This window comes from Ailuropoda melanoleuca, chromosome 11, assembly GCF_002007445.2.
Source record: "Ailuropoda melanoleuca isolate Jingjing chromosome 11, ASM200744v2, whole genome shotgun sequence".
NCBI lineage: Eukaryota > Metazoa > Chordata > Mammalia > Carnivora > Ursidae > Ailuropoda > Ailuropoda melanoleuca.
In genome coordinates this window covers 76,502,266-76,516,260 of record NC_048228.1, presented here as the reverse complement: position 1 = coordinate 76,516,260, position 13,995 = coordinate 76,502,266, and the positions used below count along the sequence as shown (strand labels likewise).

General features: G+C 36.1%; 1 protein-coding gene across 1 annotated transcript in view; it reads left to right on the top strand.

Moving 5' to 3' along the window:
• The window catches only part of SLC30A9 (solute carrier family 30 member 9), an 86,977-nt gene that overhangs the window by 24,776 nt on the left and 48,206 nt on the right, over positions 1–13,995 (top strand). The window contains exons 3-6 of the mRNA XM_011227719.3: positions 564–626; positions 2,747–2,846; positions 4,526–4,618; positions 4,999–5,081. Of these exons, the coding sequence (XP_011226021.1) occupies positions 564–626; positions 2,747–2,846; positions 4,526–4,618; positions 4,999–5,081 (339 nt within the window). The remainder of the gene's footprint in view (positions 1–563; positions 627–2,746; positions 2,847–4,525; positions 4,619–4,998; positions 5,082–13,995) is intronic.

Genomic DNA, 13,995 nt, shown 5'->3' with positions numbered 1-13,995 from the left:
GAGACAGAGAACAAGCAGGGAGCAGAGGGAGAAGAACAAGCAGCCTCCCGCTGAGCAGGGAGCCCGACACGGGTCTCAATCCCAGGACCTGAGATCATGACCTGCGCCAAAGTCAGTTGCTTAACCGACTGAGCCACCCAGGCACCCCTCTAGTGTAGTTTTGAGTATAAGGATTTATAGTGTGTGTCCTCGTTTTGTTCCTTATTTTAAAGAAATGCATCTAAATTTTCACCATTGAGTTTGTTAGAGGTTTATTTTTTTTAAGGAAATTCCTTTTTGTGATAATTTTCAAAAAAGTTTGAAGCTTGCATGGGTGTTGAATTTTAGTAAATGCTTTTTCTTTAGCTTCTGAAATGATTCTATAGCTTTTGTCCTTCAGTATGTTAATGAGGGGCATTAATAGTTTTACTAATGTTTGACTATTCTTGAGTTCCTAGCATAAATCCAACTTGGTCTGTCATATATTATCTTTTTTATATATTGCCAGATTGTTAGCTAATATTAAGTTTATAGGTTTGTATGAAAGCAACTACTTATTGTTACTTTTTAAATAAACTTTATAGCAGAAAATATAGGCGCTGAACTGAAAGCTCCACTTATTAAGCAAGACTCTCTCCAAGTAAGAGGTAAATATATTTTATTCTATTTTTTATTATAATGGTGTTTTGATTTAAATGTACAAAATTAGTTTATATAGAGTTCTGTATATTTATATTATTCTGAGTGTACAGTCCATTTTTACTTTTCTTTATACCTACCATAAAGATTTATTCTCCTGCTTATAAGCTAATTTTCTACTGAAGTTCACTTTGCATTCTGGTTATAAATTTTGTGGTAATTGTTTTTTCAAAAGCCCAAAGAAGGGAGCAATGGCAAATAAAAGTCATCAATTGCTTTATCATTTTTAGAAAAGTAATGTGATTAAAGAAAAAGAGACCAATACCTTTCAGTTACAGCATGTTCAAATCCAGATAGATTTTGGACATTCTTGTCCAACTTTCTCTTTTAGGAATAACTGAATGACGAAGGCATTCTTCTTTGCAGCTCTGCTCTTTGTAACAATAGGCTCCTGTCTCCAAAGCAGCGTGTTGTACAGGGCCGGTAACTGTGACTAGAAGCACCATGGCTTTGGCATCAGATGAAAGAGGACTCAGTTTGTGGCTCCAGCATGTACTAGCTGTATGGCCTTGGGCACTTACCTTGGGCCAAAGTTTTCTCCCTATAAGATTGTGCTAAAAATGGGATTTCTTTTCTAGGATAATCTTAAAGATGATCCGTAGTATACAGTTACAGTTAAGAATAATTAACATAATTGCCGTCATCATCGTCAGTAATCTGGGCTAGGACAGGCCAGTAGGGATTTCTATATACTTTGAAGAAATCTTTAAAAAGTAATATAAAAAAACTCATCTTTTAAAAGGAAGTAGTTCTTCGCTCCAGAGAAGCTCATCTGGATATAGAATTTTAGGATCATTAGAGTAGGGCAGTGTAGAGACTTGAAAGTCATGGAAAAAGAAACCTGAACTTCCTTGGATGTAGTTTTTTCAAATAAAGTTTTTATTTTTATATTGAACTTTGTTTGGAATGTTCTTATTATTTGTGCATTTGATTTTAATAGTTAATATGTTATTTTGAGTCTTTTTTACCTACTGTAGTGATGAATCATTTTAGTCTTAATTTGTTCTTTCCACTTCAAAGTACAGTGGAAAACTCATTAATTAATATCTGAGAATAGAAAAGAAGTAACAGGGTGACAGTTTGAAACAGAACATATGACTTTCTGTTGTTTTGCCCTTGCTCTTCAGATATTTGCCTATTTTATTTATCTATGTCATATGACCAAAAGCCTCACTTTATAATGATTTATAAATATAGACCTATATTGAGTGTAATTTTTAATTCACAAACTATAATTGATACCAAATTGGTATTTTGTTATTGATACCTCTGAGATTTTTAATGAACAATTTGATCTTGGTAAAAGGGAAACGATTTACTAGAAGGCAGTATTTTACCTATACTCTGTAATAAACGTTCTGTAATTTTTAACTGTTAAAAATATTTCTTTAGTTCAGCTTTCATATGGACTATGTGAAAAGTCTAGCAGCTTTCTTGCTTTTTTGACTGCAACTCACATAAATACTAAGGACCTACTATATATATATACACACACATATATATATACACACACACATATACACACACACACATATATGTATATACATGTTATTGTATGTAACTGAAACAAAAGTTTTCACAAAAAGTACTTATTCATTGTATGTGGTACTCTTTGATCACTTTCTATTTTCATTTTTTATAAAATGCTGGTTTCACCCTACAGTTTGAAAAACATTGAACGAGCATGTAATTTTCTTATTGAAACTTCATTTTCATTTGACCCCAGACAATTTATTATTATTATTTTTAGACCCTAGACAATTTATATTGTATTAGTACAATTTAAACAGACCAGGAATACCTATATAGGGTTTCCATTAGACAAAGGATTGACATTTTGGCGTCAGTTGCAGGTGACTATGGAGATAAAATCTAGATGGCTACAAATGGAATTCTGTCCTATTCTGCACTTGAGAGATTGTCTTTTTCTGATGCCATTCAGTGCATCAGAAACATCAGTTTTCTGTGAAACTCATTAGTGAACCCACTAAAGTGTCAGCATATGTTCATCTTCAAATGTCATTTCTAATGTGCATATTTGTTATTTTTTTTATATTTTTGAATTTAGTCAAAGCAGTCCTTAAGAAGAGGGAATATGGACCAAAGTATACTCAGAATAATTTCATCACTGGAGTCAGAGCAATAAATGAGTTCTGCCTTAAATCCAGGTACAGCAGTTTGTTTTTTTTTAAATGTTGTAGTTCTGTCTAATCTAAATCACCATTTATTTCTTAGAATGTGTTACTTGCTACTATCCATGTGGAAACTTTCCCATGACTCCTTCCTAAATTGAAGAACCATTTTGTTCAGTTAAAAAAATGTTAAAATTGTTAGCTTATTAAACTTAATTCTGCTTCAGTGTGAGCAATTACAGTCTTTGATGGTATCTTAAAACAGGTTTTTCAAAATGTCTATATCACACAAGAACCGTAGGAGTTTTATTATTATGTTAATATGTGGCAGATATTATCTTATCAATAAGATATTGGTGTAATTTTATGTTTAACTTTTTAAAGTTTCTGGTTTATTTGGCTAGCAGAGTTGAGTAATTTAGTTACATTTATGTTCACACTCCAACTCTGTTGAGCGTAAAGTTCTTCTGATATCTTTTTGATATTAATTTCTTGTAATCATAGAGATTTGTTGAGATATTTGTCACAAATTAAAAATTTCCCCCTCCTTTCTGTGTCTGCCTAAAAAAGCCATAATACATGTTAAATTTCTTGGCAATTTAGTCATCAGATTTAGCCTTTTTTTCCCTCTCCCTCCTGGGCACATCCTCTATGATATATTATCCAGAAATAAGAATTCTTATAATCGTTTTATAACTCCCATAACTATTAACAGGCATTTGGGACATTGATGTAAAACAGTGTCCTGTTTCACATGAAGTATTTCATTTAGTTTTCACAAAAATTTTGTGAATTAAGTAGATTAGGTATTGCTGTCTCCACATTGTAGGCCAGGAAGCATAGTAAAGATGTCAGTGATGACCCAGCTCATTTACTGAGTCAGCATCAGGGGGTTAGAATACATATCTTTGATACCTTGTCCAAGCTTTTTACTAATATGTGATGGTTGTTGACTTATTGTACTGTACTGTATTTATTTTAAAGATTTTATTTTTAAGTAGTCTTTATACCCAGTGTGGGGCTGAAAACCACAATCCCAAGATCAAGAGTCACACGCGCACTGACTGAGCCAGCCAAGTACCCAGTAAACTCCCAAGTTTAATTTCTTGGAACTTATACCAGCTTTTTATTTATAGGCCTTTTCATAACTCTTATAAAATTTCTGTAGGAAGTACAGTGATCAAATTTAGAATGACTATTTAGCAGTGACTTGATGAAACCTTTCAGAATTCGAGAGAATGGAAAATAAATAACAGAATTGACAGATACTCTTTATGACTTTATACCTATAAATAGTATTACCATTTAGTATCACCACTTAGTATTAATCTGGATATAAACAAGTATGAGTATAAATTTTAAATTTAAATTCTTAAGTAGAGGATGGTACTCTAAGCCATGTGTTTTCCACTTTTTTTTTCATACATTAGACATTGCATTGGGGTGTCCATAGCAGATAAAATGCAAACACCAATGAAAGAGTTGAATCTCTGCATATTATGTTATGGTATTTTTAGTGAGCATCAAGAATAATTTTAATTTTTTCACTGTCTCTAGACCAATTTTTGTGTACAAAATGCTATCTTTAAACTGATCTGTATAGCCTTTAAAGATCAGGATCTAGGTAGTGGCTTTTATCTACCCCTAATAATGCTTCTAAGAACAAAAATTATATGAACCTTTTCTGAATAAATTCAGCATGTTTCTTTCTTCAGTGATCTAGAACAACTTCGGAAAATCAGACGACGAAGTCCTCATGAAGATACCGAGTCCTTTACTGTATACTTGAGATCAGATGTGGAGGCAAAGTGAGAACATACTTCTTTTAGAATAAATGTACAAGCCAAATTTTGTATTAATACAAACCCATATTAGATAGACTCAGAGGTTTTTAAATGATGTATTTTAAAAGCAAAGTATTTTCATCTTTGCAAACTTGTTTGCGAATTACTAGTATGTACTAGTTAACTAAAAGTATGTGATAATTTAGAAGAAAATTTGCTGTTGAATTTACTCTTACTGTTTAGATTTAATTTAGAAAAATTTCTTAAGTGCTTTATATTTTTCCTAAAGGATCTTATGCTTAATTGTAAGATCCTCATGTAGTTATAGTTCATCTTAATTTAATTATGATTACAATAAAGTCATTAAAGTGGTCCATTGTTGATGGCTATGTGTGTATGCACAGATCTTTGGAAGTTTGGGGAAGCCCTGAAGCTCTTGCCAGAGAGAAAAAACTGCGTAAGGAAGCAGAAATAGAGTACAGAGAAAGTAAGTATATCCAATTTCAAATGGAGTTAATTGAAAAGAAACTTGTAGGTAATAATTGCACTCCCTAATAGTTGTATGCCTCTTGGCTTTGGCTCTGTTGGTTCTAGCAAATACCAATTGCCACTTTTTTAAAAACAGTATCGGGACACCTGGGTGGCTCACTTGGTTTAGCATCTGCCTTCAGGTCATGATCTCAGGGTCCTGGGATTGAGTCCCGCATCGGGCTCCCTGCTCAATGGGGATCCTGCTTCTCCTCTTCTGCTCCCCCTGCTTGTGTGCGTGCGTGCTCGCTCTCTCTCACAAATTAAATCATAAAAAAATAAAAAACAGTTTCTTATTTTTTTTGGTTTTCTCCTCTATAGCTCTTTAAAGATGATGAGAGGAAACAAAGCTGGTCAGTGGTTTATTATAAGATATATGAATATTACAATTTATGGTCTGATTTGAAGATTATACTTGTTCTAAAAGAGGTAGTGCTTTCTTACAGAAAAGTCTGTTAATTCAGTTTCTCCATTTCTACTTTACTTTTTAAATTTTTTTAAAGATTTATTTCAGAGAGAGAGAGAGAGTCGCATGAGTTGGGAGAGGGGTAGAGGGAAGGGGAGAGAGAGAGAAGCAGACTCCCTGCTAAATGTAGAACCTGATGCCAGGCTGATCTCATGACCCATGAGATCATGACTTGAGCTGAAACCAAAAGTCGGATGCTTAACTGACTGAGCCACCCAGGTGCTCCCTGCCCCCATTTCTGCTTTAATTCATTCAGCAAATATTTGTCAAACATTTACTGTGAACCAGAAGCTGTGCTTGATGCTTCAGATTTAGTTGCAAATAAAACTCTCAGGGCATTTAACAGTCCAGTAGTTGAGTGACAAAGCCACCTTTATAGAATTAGAATTCAGGATTATGTGAAATGTAATTTATATAATTCTTTGATTTATATATATATATTTATATATATGTATGTATTCATTAATGACAAAAGTGATGCACCCTTGTGATTTAAAAAAGAATACAAAATTATAAAGAATAAAAAGTCTCCTTTCATTCTGTCTAGTTACCATCTCATTTTACTTCTTGTAGATAACTGTTGCTGGCAGTTTGGGATATATCTACCCAGAATATTTTTGATGCATTTTCAAATTTATATACATACATTTTTTTTTCACTTAAACATTAATTGGGTGACACTGTACCTATTGTTTTGCATCTTGTTCTTTATACTTACCAGTGTAACCATAAACATCTTTCCATGTCTATATACAGAAATCTACCTCTCTCTCATTCTTTTTTAATAGCTGAATAGTATTCCATTGTATGGATGTAATAAGCTTTATGTTCTCCAATTTTTTTTTTTTTTACCATTAAAAGAACACATTAGTGGGGCGCCTGGGTGGCACAGCGGTTAAGCGTCTGCCTTCGGCTCAGGGTGTGATCCCGGCGTTAAGGGATCGAGCCCCACATCAGGTTCTTCTGCTGTGAGCCTGCTTCTTCCTCTCCCACTCCCCCTGCTTGTGTTCCCTCTCTCTCTGGCTGTCTCTGTCTCTGTCGAATAAATAAATAAAATCTTAAAAAAAAAAAAAACAACACATTAGTGAATGTCATATTTGTTAAATATGTAATAATATATTATGCTCTTATTACAAATACATGGGATAAAATGTTAGTAGTATTTCAGGGTCAAAGGACATGGGCATTTTAAAATTTGTTAAAATATTCTCTGAAGGAATATGGTGCCAGTTTACATTTACACTTATAGTGTATGACGGTGACTATTTCCTCATACCCTTGACAATGCTGCATGTTACCATTGTTTTAACTTTGTTGTGTATTTGATGGGCAACAGATGGTATCTTTAATTTTGAGTTTCTCTGATGACTACTGGTTATCTTTTAATATGTTTATTTTTTTAAATTCTGTGATAATTTTTATATCCTTTACTCCTATTGTGTGTCTTCTTAAATTGATTTTCATGAGTTTTTGGTAGATTTTAACTCCTAATTTTGTATGTTCTGAATATTTTCTTTTTTTTTGGAGTTACCTACTTTTTATTTTTAAAATTTTATTTTGTTTCAAGTTTTTATTTAAATTCCAGTTAGTTAACGTATAGCATAATATTGGTTTCAAGAGTAGAATTTAATGACTCATCACTTAACATATAACACCCAGTGCTCATCACAAGTGCCCTCCTTAATACCCATCACCCATTTAGCCCATCCTGTCCCCACCTCCCCTTCATCAACCCTCAATTTGTGCTCTGTAGTTAAGAGTCTCTTATAGTTTGCCTCCCTTTCCTTTTTTTTTTTGTTCCCTTCCCCTATGTTCATCTGTTTTGTTTCTTTTTTTTTTTTTTTAAGATTTTATTTATTTGACAGAGACAGCCAGTGAGAGAGGGAGCACAAGCAGGGGGAGTGGGAGAGGAAGAAGCAGGCTCCTAGCAGAGGAGCCTGATGTGGGGCTCTATCCCAGAACGCCGGGATAACACCCTGAGCTGAAGGCAGATGCTTAACGACTGCGCCACCCAGGCGCCCCTCATCTGTTTTGTTTCTTAAATTCCACATATGAGTGAAATCATATAGTATTTGTTTTTCTCTGACTATTTTGCTTAGCATAATATTCTAGCTCCATCCACACTGTTGCAAATGGCAAGGCTTCATTCTTTTTGATGGCTGAGTAATATTCCATCGTATATATACACCACACTTTCTTTTTCCATTCATCAGTCAATGGACATTTGGGCTCTTTCTATAATTTGGCTATTGTTAATAGTGCTACTGCAAACAACGGGGTGCACGTACTTCTTTGAATCAGTATTTTTGTACCCTTTGGGTCGATACCTAGTAGCGCAATTGCTGGGTGATAGGGTAGCTCTATTTTTAACTTTTTGAGAATCTCTACTGTTTCCCAGAGTGGCTATACCAGTTTGGATTCCCACCAGTAGTGTAAGAGGGTTCCCCTCTCTCTGCATTCTCATCATCTGTTGTTTCTCTGAGTTGTTAATTTTAGTCGTTAGCGTGAAGTATATCTCATGGTGGTTTTGGTTTGTATTTCCCTGATGATGAGTGATGTTGAGCATCTTTTCATGGATCTGTTAGCCATCTGGATGTCTTCTTTGGGAAAATGTCTCTTCCTCTCCTCTGCCCATTTTTTTAACTGGATTATTTGTTTTTGGGGTGTTGAGTTTGATAAGTTCTTTATAGATTTTGGATACTAACCCTTTATCAGATATGTCGTTTGCAAATATCTTCTCCCATTCCATAGGCTGCCTTTTAGTTTTGTTGATTGTTTCCTTCGCTGTGCAGAAGCTTTTTATCTCGATGAAGTCCCAGTAGTTCATTTTTGCTTTTGTTTACCTTGCCTCTGGAGACATGTCTAGTAAGAAGTTGCTATGGCTGAGGTCAAAGAGTTGCTGCCTGTGTTCTCTCTAGGATTTTGAGGGTTTCCTGCCTCACATTTAGGTCTTTCATCCATTTTGAATTTATTTTTGTGTATGGTGTAAGAAAGCGGTCCCGTTTCATTCTGCATGTGGCTGTCCAGTTTTCCCAACAGCAGTGGGTTGAAGAGACTGTCTTGTTTGCATTGACATTCTTCCTGCTTTGTCGAAGATTAGTTGACCATAGAGTTGATGGTCCATTTCTGAGTTCTCTGTTCTGTTCCATTGATCTATGCGTCTGTTTTTGTGCTAGTACCATACTGTCTTGATGACTACAGCTTCGTAATATAGCTTCAAGTCCAGAATCGTGATGCCTCCAGCTTTGCTTTTATTTTTCAAGATTCCTTTGGCTATTTGGGGTGTTTTGTGGTTCTATACAAATTTTGGGATTGCTTGTTCTAGCTCTGTGAAAAATGCCGGTGGTATTTTGATAGGGATTGCATTAAATATGTAGATTACTTTGGGTAATATAGACATTTTAACAAGTTTGTTCTTCCAATCCATGAGCATAGAATGTTTTTCCATTTCTCTGTGTCCTCTTCAGTTTCTTTCATAAGTATTCTATAGTTTTCAGAGTACAGACCTTTTACGTCTTTGGTTAGGTTTATTCTTAGGTATCTTATGGTTCTTGGTGCAGTTGTAAATGGAATCAATTCCTTGATTTCTCTTTTTGCTGTTTCATTTTTGGTGCTGTTTCATTTTGGTGTATACAGATTTCTGTATGTTGATTTTGTATCCTGTGACTTTGCTGAGTTTGCACATCAGTTTTAGCAATATTTTGGTGGAGTCTTTTGGGTTTTCTACATAGAGTATCATGTTATCTGTGATTTGTGAAAATTTGACTTCTGCCTTGCTGATTTGGATGCCTATTTCCTTTTTTTTTTTTTTCTAGTGAGGGAGGGAGTGGGGCAGGGCAGGGGGGTGGGGAGAGAGAGAGAGAGAGATTCCTAAGCAGACTTCACACCCAGTGTGGAATCCAGTGTGGGGCTCAGTGTCACAACTCTGAGATCATGACCTGAGCCAAAACCAAGAGTCAGACGCTTAACCAACTGAGCCATCCAGGCGCCCCAGGATGCCTTTTATTTCTTTTTGTTGTCTGATTGCTGAGGCTAGGACTTCTAGTACTATATTTAACAATGGTGAGAGTGGACATCCCTGTCTTGTTCCTCACCTTAGAAGAAAAGCTCTCAGTTTTTCCCCATTGAGGATGATATTAGCTGTGGGTCTTTCATACATGACCTTTATGATGTTGAGATATGTTCCCTCTGTCCCTACTTTGTTGCGGGTTTTTGTTCTGAATATTTCCTAATGTTCCTTCTTCACATTTTGTTTCATTCCCCCCATCAGTGGGGAGATTTCAGACATAGAAGTACAGAGGAAAGTGTAACAACCCCTCAAGAATCCATCACCCAGCTTTACAATTATCAACACATGGCCAACCTTGTTTTATCTATATTTCCCTTACCCTCACTCTACTAAATTACTTTGAAACCAGTCCATTTCATCTTTAAATATTTCAGTATATATCTCTAAAAAACAGGTATTTGTTTTAGTTTATATGATAGTGATAGTTGAACTGTTTTAGAAAGTTCACTAAGCACTGCCTGCAGTAATCTGTCAGTAGGTCCGAATATCTTCTCAGTTGCACCTTGGTTGAAGATCGAGGGTGGTTTTGGATAGTGTGAATTCAGGCAAAGAAAATGAGTGACCTTCTGCTGATTATTCCTTTTCTTGACAAAATTGAAAACATTTTGTCTCTTTCCATCTAATCCAGTCAGGAGGAATAAGGAATATATTTGAGGTTCTATTAGACCTGCAATATATAATACTAAGTCATCTGCATATTGAGCCAGTGTAGTTTTTTTTTTGCAGAATCCATATCCTTTAAATCATTAGTTTAGCATTTTGAAAAGTAATAAGGAGAATCAGTGAATCCTAGTATCTGTGGGGTTTTGGCTTCTCAGAAGAAGCAAACAGTTGTTGATTATTTTTATATTCACAGATATGCTAAAGAGAGCTGCAGTTAAATCCACAGGGGTGAAATATTTCAGTAAAAGAAATATATATTGGGGACAGGGAGCTTCAGAATTTTGGTATCACTATTCAGTTAAAGGCTTCCATTGGGTTCTTTTAGGTAATAGAGATGCTAATACAGGATATGATCCAGTGTTACTCCAACAGGGCAGATTGCCTTGGGGAATTAGATGCTTGCACTGCAGTTCAGTTCTGGTTACTTTGGGGAACTGATATAATATGGCAGGATTAAAATAGAGGTAGAGGTGCTAGTATCTAAGAAAAATGTACACACATTTTTGTTTGACAGTCAGGCTTTATTTAGGAGAATCTGAATTCTTTAACTGTATTTCTAAATTCTGTACATTTCTAAAGCTTAAAGGTGACAGTATTACCTTCCCTTGATGAGTTGGTGAAATTTCTAAGTGGGAATTGAGAGACAATTATAGTCAGTAATATAGGAAGAAAAGGAGTAGAGAGAGTTTCTTGAGAGTATGAGAATTCAGTATCAAGAAGGGGAGCGGTGGGAAAGAAAGGAGATCAAGGAGAAGGGAAAGAGGGTGGAGGAGACATGCTAGAAAGGAAAGAACAAAGTAGGCAAAGTAGTGGTGCTCAAATTGTCCCATATTTGGCCAATGGAAGCACCTCAAGTTGGTTCTGAAGTCCCTTTGTTGTAACCCTAGTATTGTAGTGTCCTTGCTCTTAGGTACAATAAGATGTTTCAGGTTTATCTTTCTTTTTTTTTTTTTTAAGATTTTATTTATTTATTTGACAGAGAGACAGCCAACGAGAGAGGGAACACAAGCAGGGGGAGTGGGAGAGGAAGGAGCAGGCTCCCAGCAGAGGAGCCTGATGCGGGGCTCTATCCCAGAACGCGGGGATCACGCCCGGAGCTGAAGGCAGACGCTTAATGACTGCGCTACCCCGGCGCCCCTGTTTCAGATTTATCTTGTACATGTCCTGTCCCAGACCGGGCATTACCCATCTCTGAAAGGAGCCCCGTTTCTTTTTAGTGGTAAGAAAATTGAGAGATTGTACTTGGGGAATTAGGGGTACTTTTTTTTTTTTTTTTTTGAGATAGAGAGAAAGAGGTGTGGAGGGGCAAAGGGAGAGGGAGAAGGAGAATCCCAAGGAGCCTATTTGCCCAGCGTGGAGCCTGATGCAGGGCTCTATCTTATGACCTCAAGATCATGACCTGAGCTGAAATCAAGAGTTGGATGCTTAACTGAGCCATCCAGGTGCCCCAGAGGTGCTCATTTTTAATAGGCTGGCATATTTTTAAGGTCTTTCCAGTGGACAGTAATAGGAAATACTTCATTTTTCTTAAGAGAGAAGATATATAGCCTATTCTGAAAAACTTATGTTTTCTTTTTTTCTGTTGTGTTTTGTTACTCTTTTCTTACACTGAAAATCTTATTTCTTTTCTTTTTTTTTTTTTTTTTTTTTAAAGATTTTATTTATTCGAAAGAGATAGAGACAGCCAGCGAAAGAGGGAACACAAGCAGGGGGAGTGGGAGAGGAAGAAGCAGGCTCATAGCAGAGGAGCCTGATGTGGGGCTCGATCCCATAACGCCGGGATCACGCCCTGAGCCGAAGGCAGACGCTTAACCGCTGTGCCACCCAGGCGCCCCTGAAAATCTTATTTCTTAATCCATTAATATAATTAATTATATTTTTGGTTTATTCTTACATGTGTATACACACATACAGAAAGAATACAGTGTAGTTTCAAAATAGTAATACCAATATTATTACCATCAGGATGATTTAAGTTTTCTTGACTTTTTGTCTTAGTATATATTCTACTAGGGACGTATGGTTACATATCTTTGTTTTAAATTCACTTGAAATTTCTGTCTGCATGGATAAACCATCAAATAGATGTAAAATTAGGTTCATTTGTTTCACTTCGTTTTTGATTTTTAGAAATAATTTTGATTTTTATTTTATAATTTTGTAAAATATTTGCGTGATTCCAGAGTCACATCTACCAGACCTAACCTTTAGAGAAATTTAGTTTCCATCCTTATCTCTTCCACCCTATTCCTCTTCTCGCGTTGGTAACCATTTAAAAAATTAGTTTTGGAGTTATTTTTTCCATTAAAAAATATATTATGAAATAGCATATATACAGGTATCAACCCCCCCGCCCCCTTTCATAAATAAGGTGTACTTTCTGTCCTTGCTTTTTTTTTTTTTGGCATTATGTCCTGAGGACCATTCTATAGCAGTAAATAGAGACATTTCTTCATTCCTTTTATAATACTCCATTTTGGGGGGTACACCATAGTTTACTCAATCACTCCCCCATAGGTTGTTTCCAGTCTTCTGCTATTAAAATAATGATACCATGAATAGGCTGTACATACGTTAAAAGAAATATTCAAACACAATTTGAGAAAATAAAGTAATAGAAATTTGTTTTTCTTGTATTTTTTTTTAAAGATTTTATTTATTTATTCGACAGAGATAGAGACAGCCAGCGAGAGAGGGAACACAAGCAGGGGGAGTGGGAGAGGAAGAAGCAGGCTCATAGCAGAAGAGCCTGATGTGGGGCTCGATCCCATAACGCCGGGATCACGCCCTGAGCCGAAGGCAGACGCTTAACCACTGTGCCACCCAGGCGCCCCATTTTTCTTGTATTTTTAAACCTTGAGCTAAAAAATGAAAAATTGGTTCTTCTATCAAGATTACGTAGCTCCTATGTTTAGATAATATTGAGAAGAGAATCTTATATCAAAGTGCCTTGCTGGGGCGCCTGGGTGGCTCAGTTGGTTAAGTGTCCAACTCTTGATTTCAGCTCAGGTCATGATCTCTGGGTTGTGAGATCAAGCCCCCCGCTCAGGCTCTGCACTAGGCATGGAGCCTGCTTAAGATTCTTTCTCTCCCTCTCCTGCCCCTTCCTACTCCCTCAAATACATACATACATACATACATACATACCCTTCTTTCATTGCAAATCTAGATTTCTCCCTGCCTTTTTTTATTGTGTTAAAAAGCACAACAGAATTTATCATTTTAACAGAATTAAGTATATTCACATTGTTATGAAACAAATCTTTAGAAATTTTCTTCCCAGAACTTTTTTTTTTTTTTTTTAAAGATTTTATTTATTTGACAGAGAGACAGCCAGCGAGAGAGGGAACACAAGCAGGGGGAGTGGGAGAGGAAGAAGCAGGCTCAATAGGGGAGGAGCCTGATGTGGGGCTCGATCCCAGAACGCTGGGATCACGCCCTGAGCCGAAGGCAGACGCTTAACCGCTGTGCCACCCAGGCGCCCCCCCAGAACTTTTTCATCGTGTGAAACAAACTCTGTTAACCAGTGGGTTCCCCTTTCCCCCCACCTGTAGCCCTTGGTAACCACTGTTCTACTTTGTTTCTATGAATTCGACTGCTATAGCTATCTCATATAAATAGAATCATACAATGTTTGTCTTTTTAACTCAGTTATTTCACATAGCTTAATGTCCT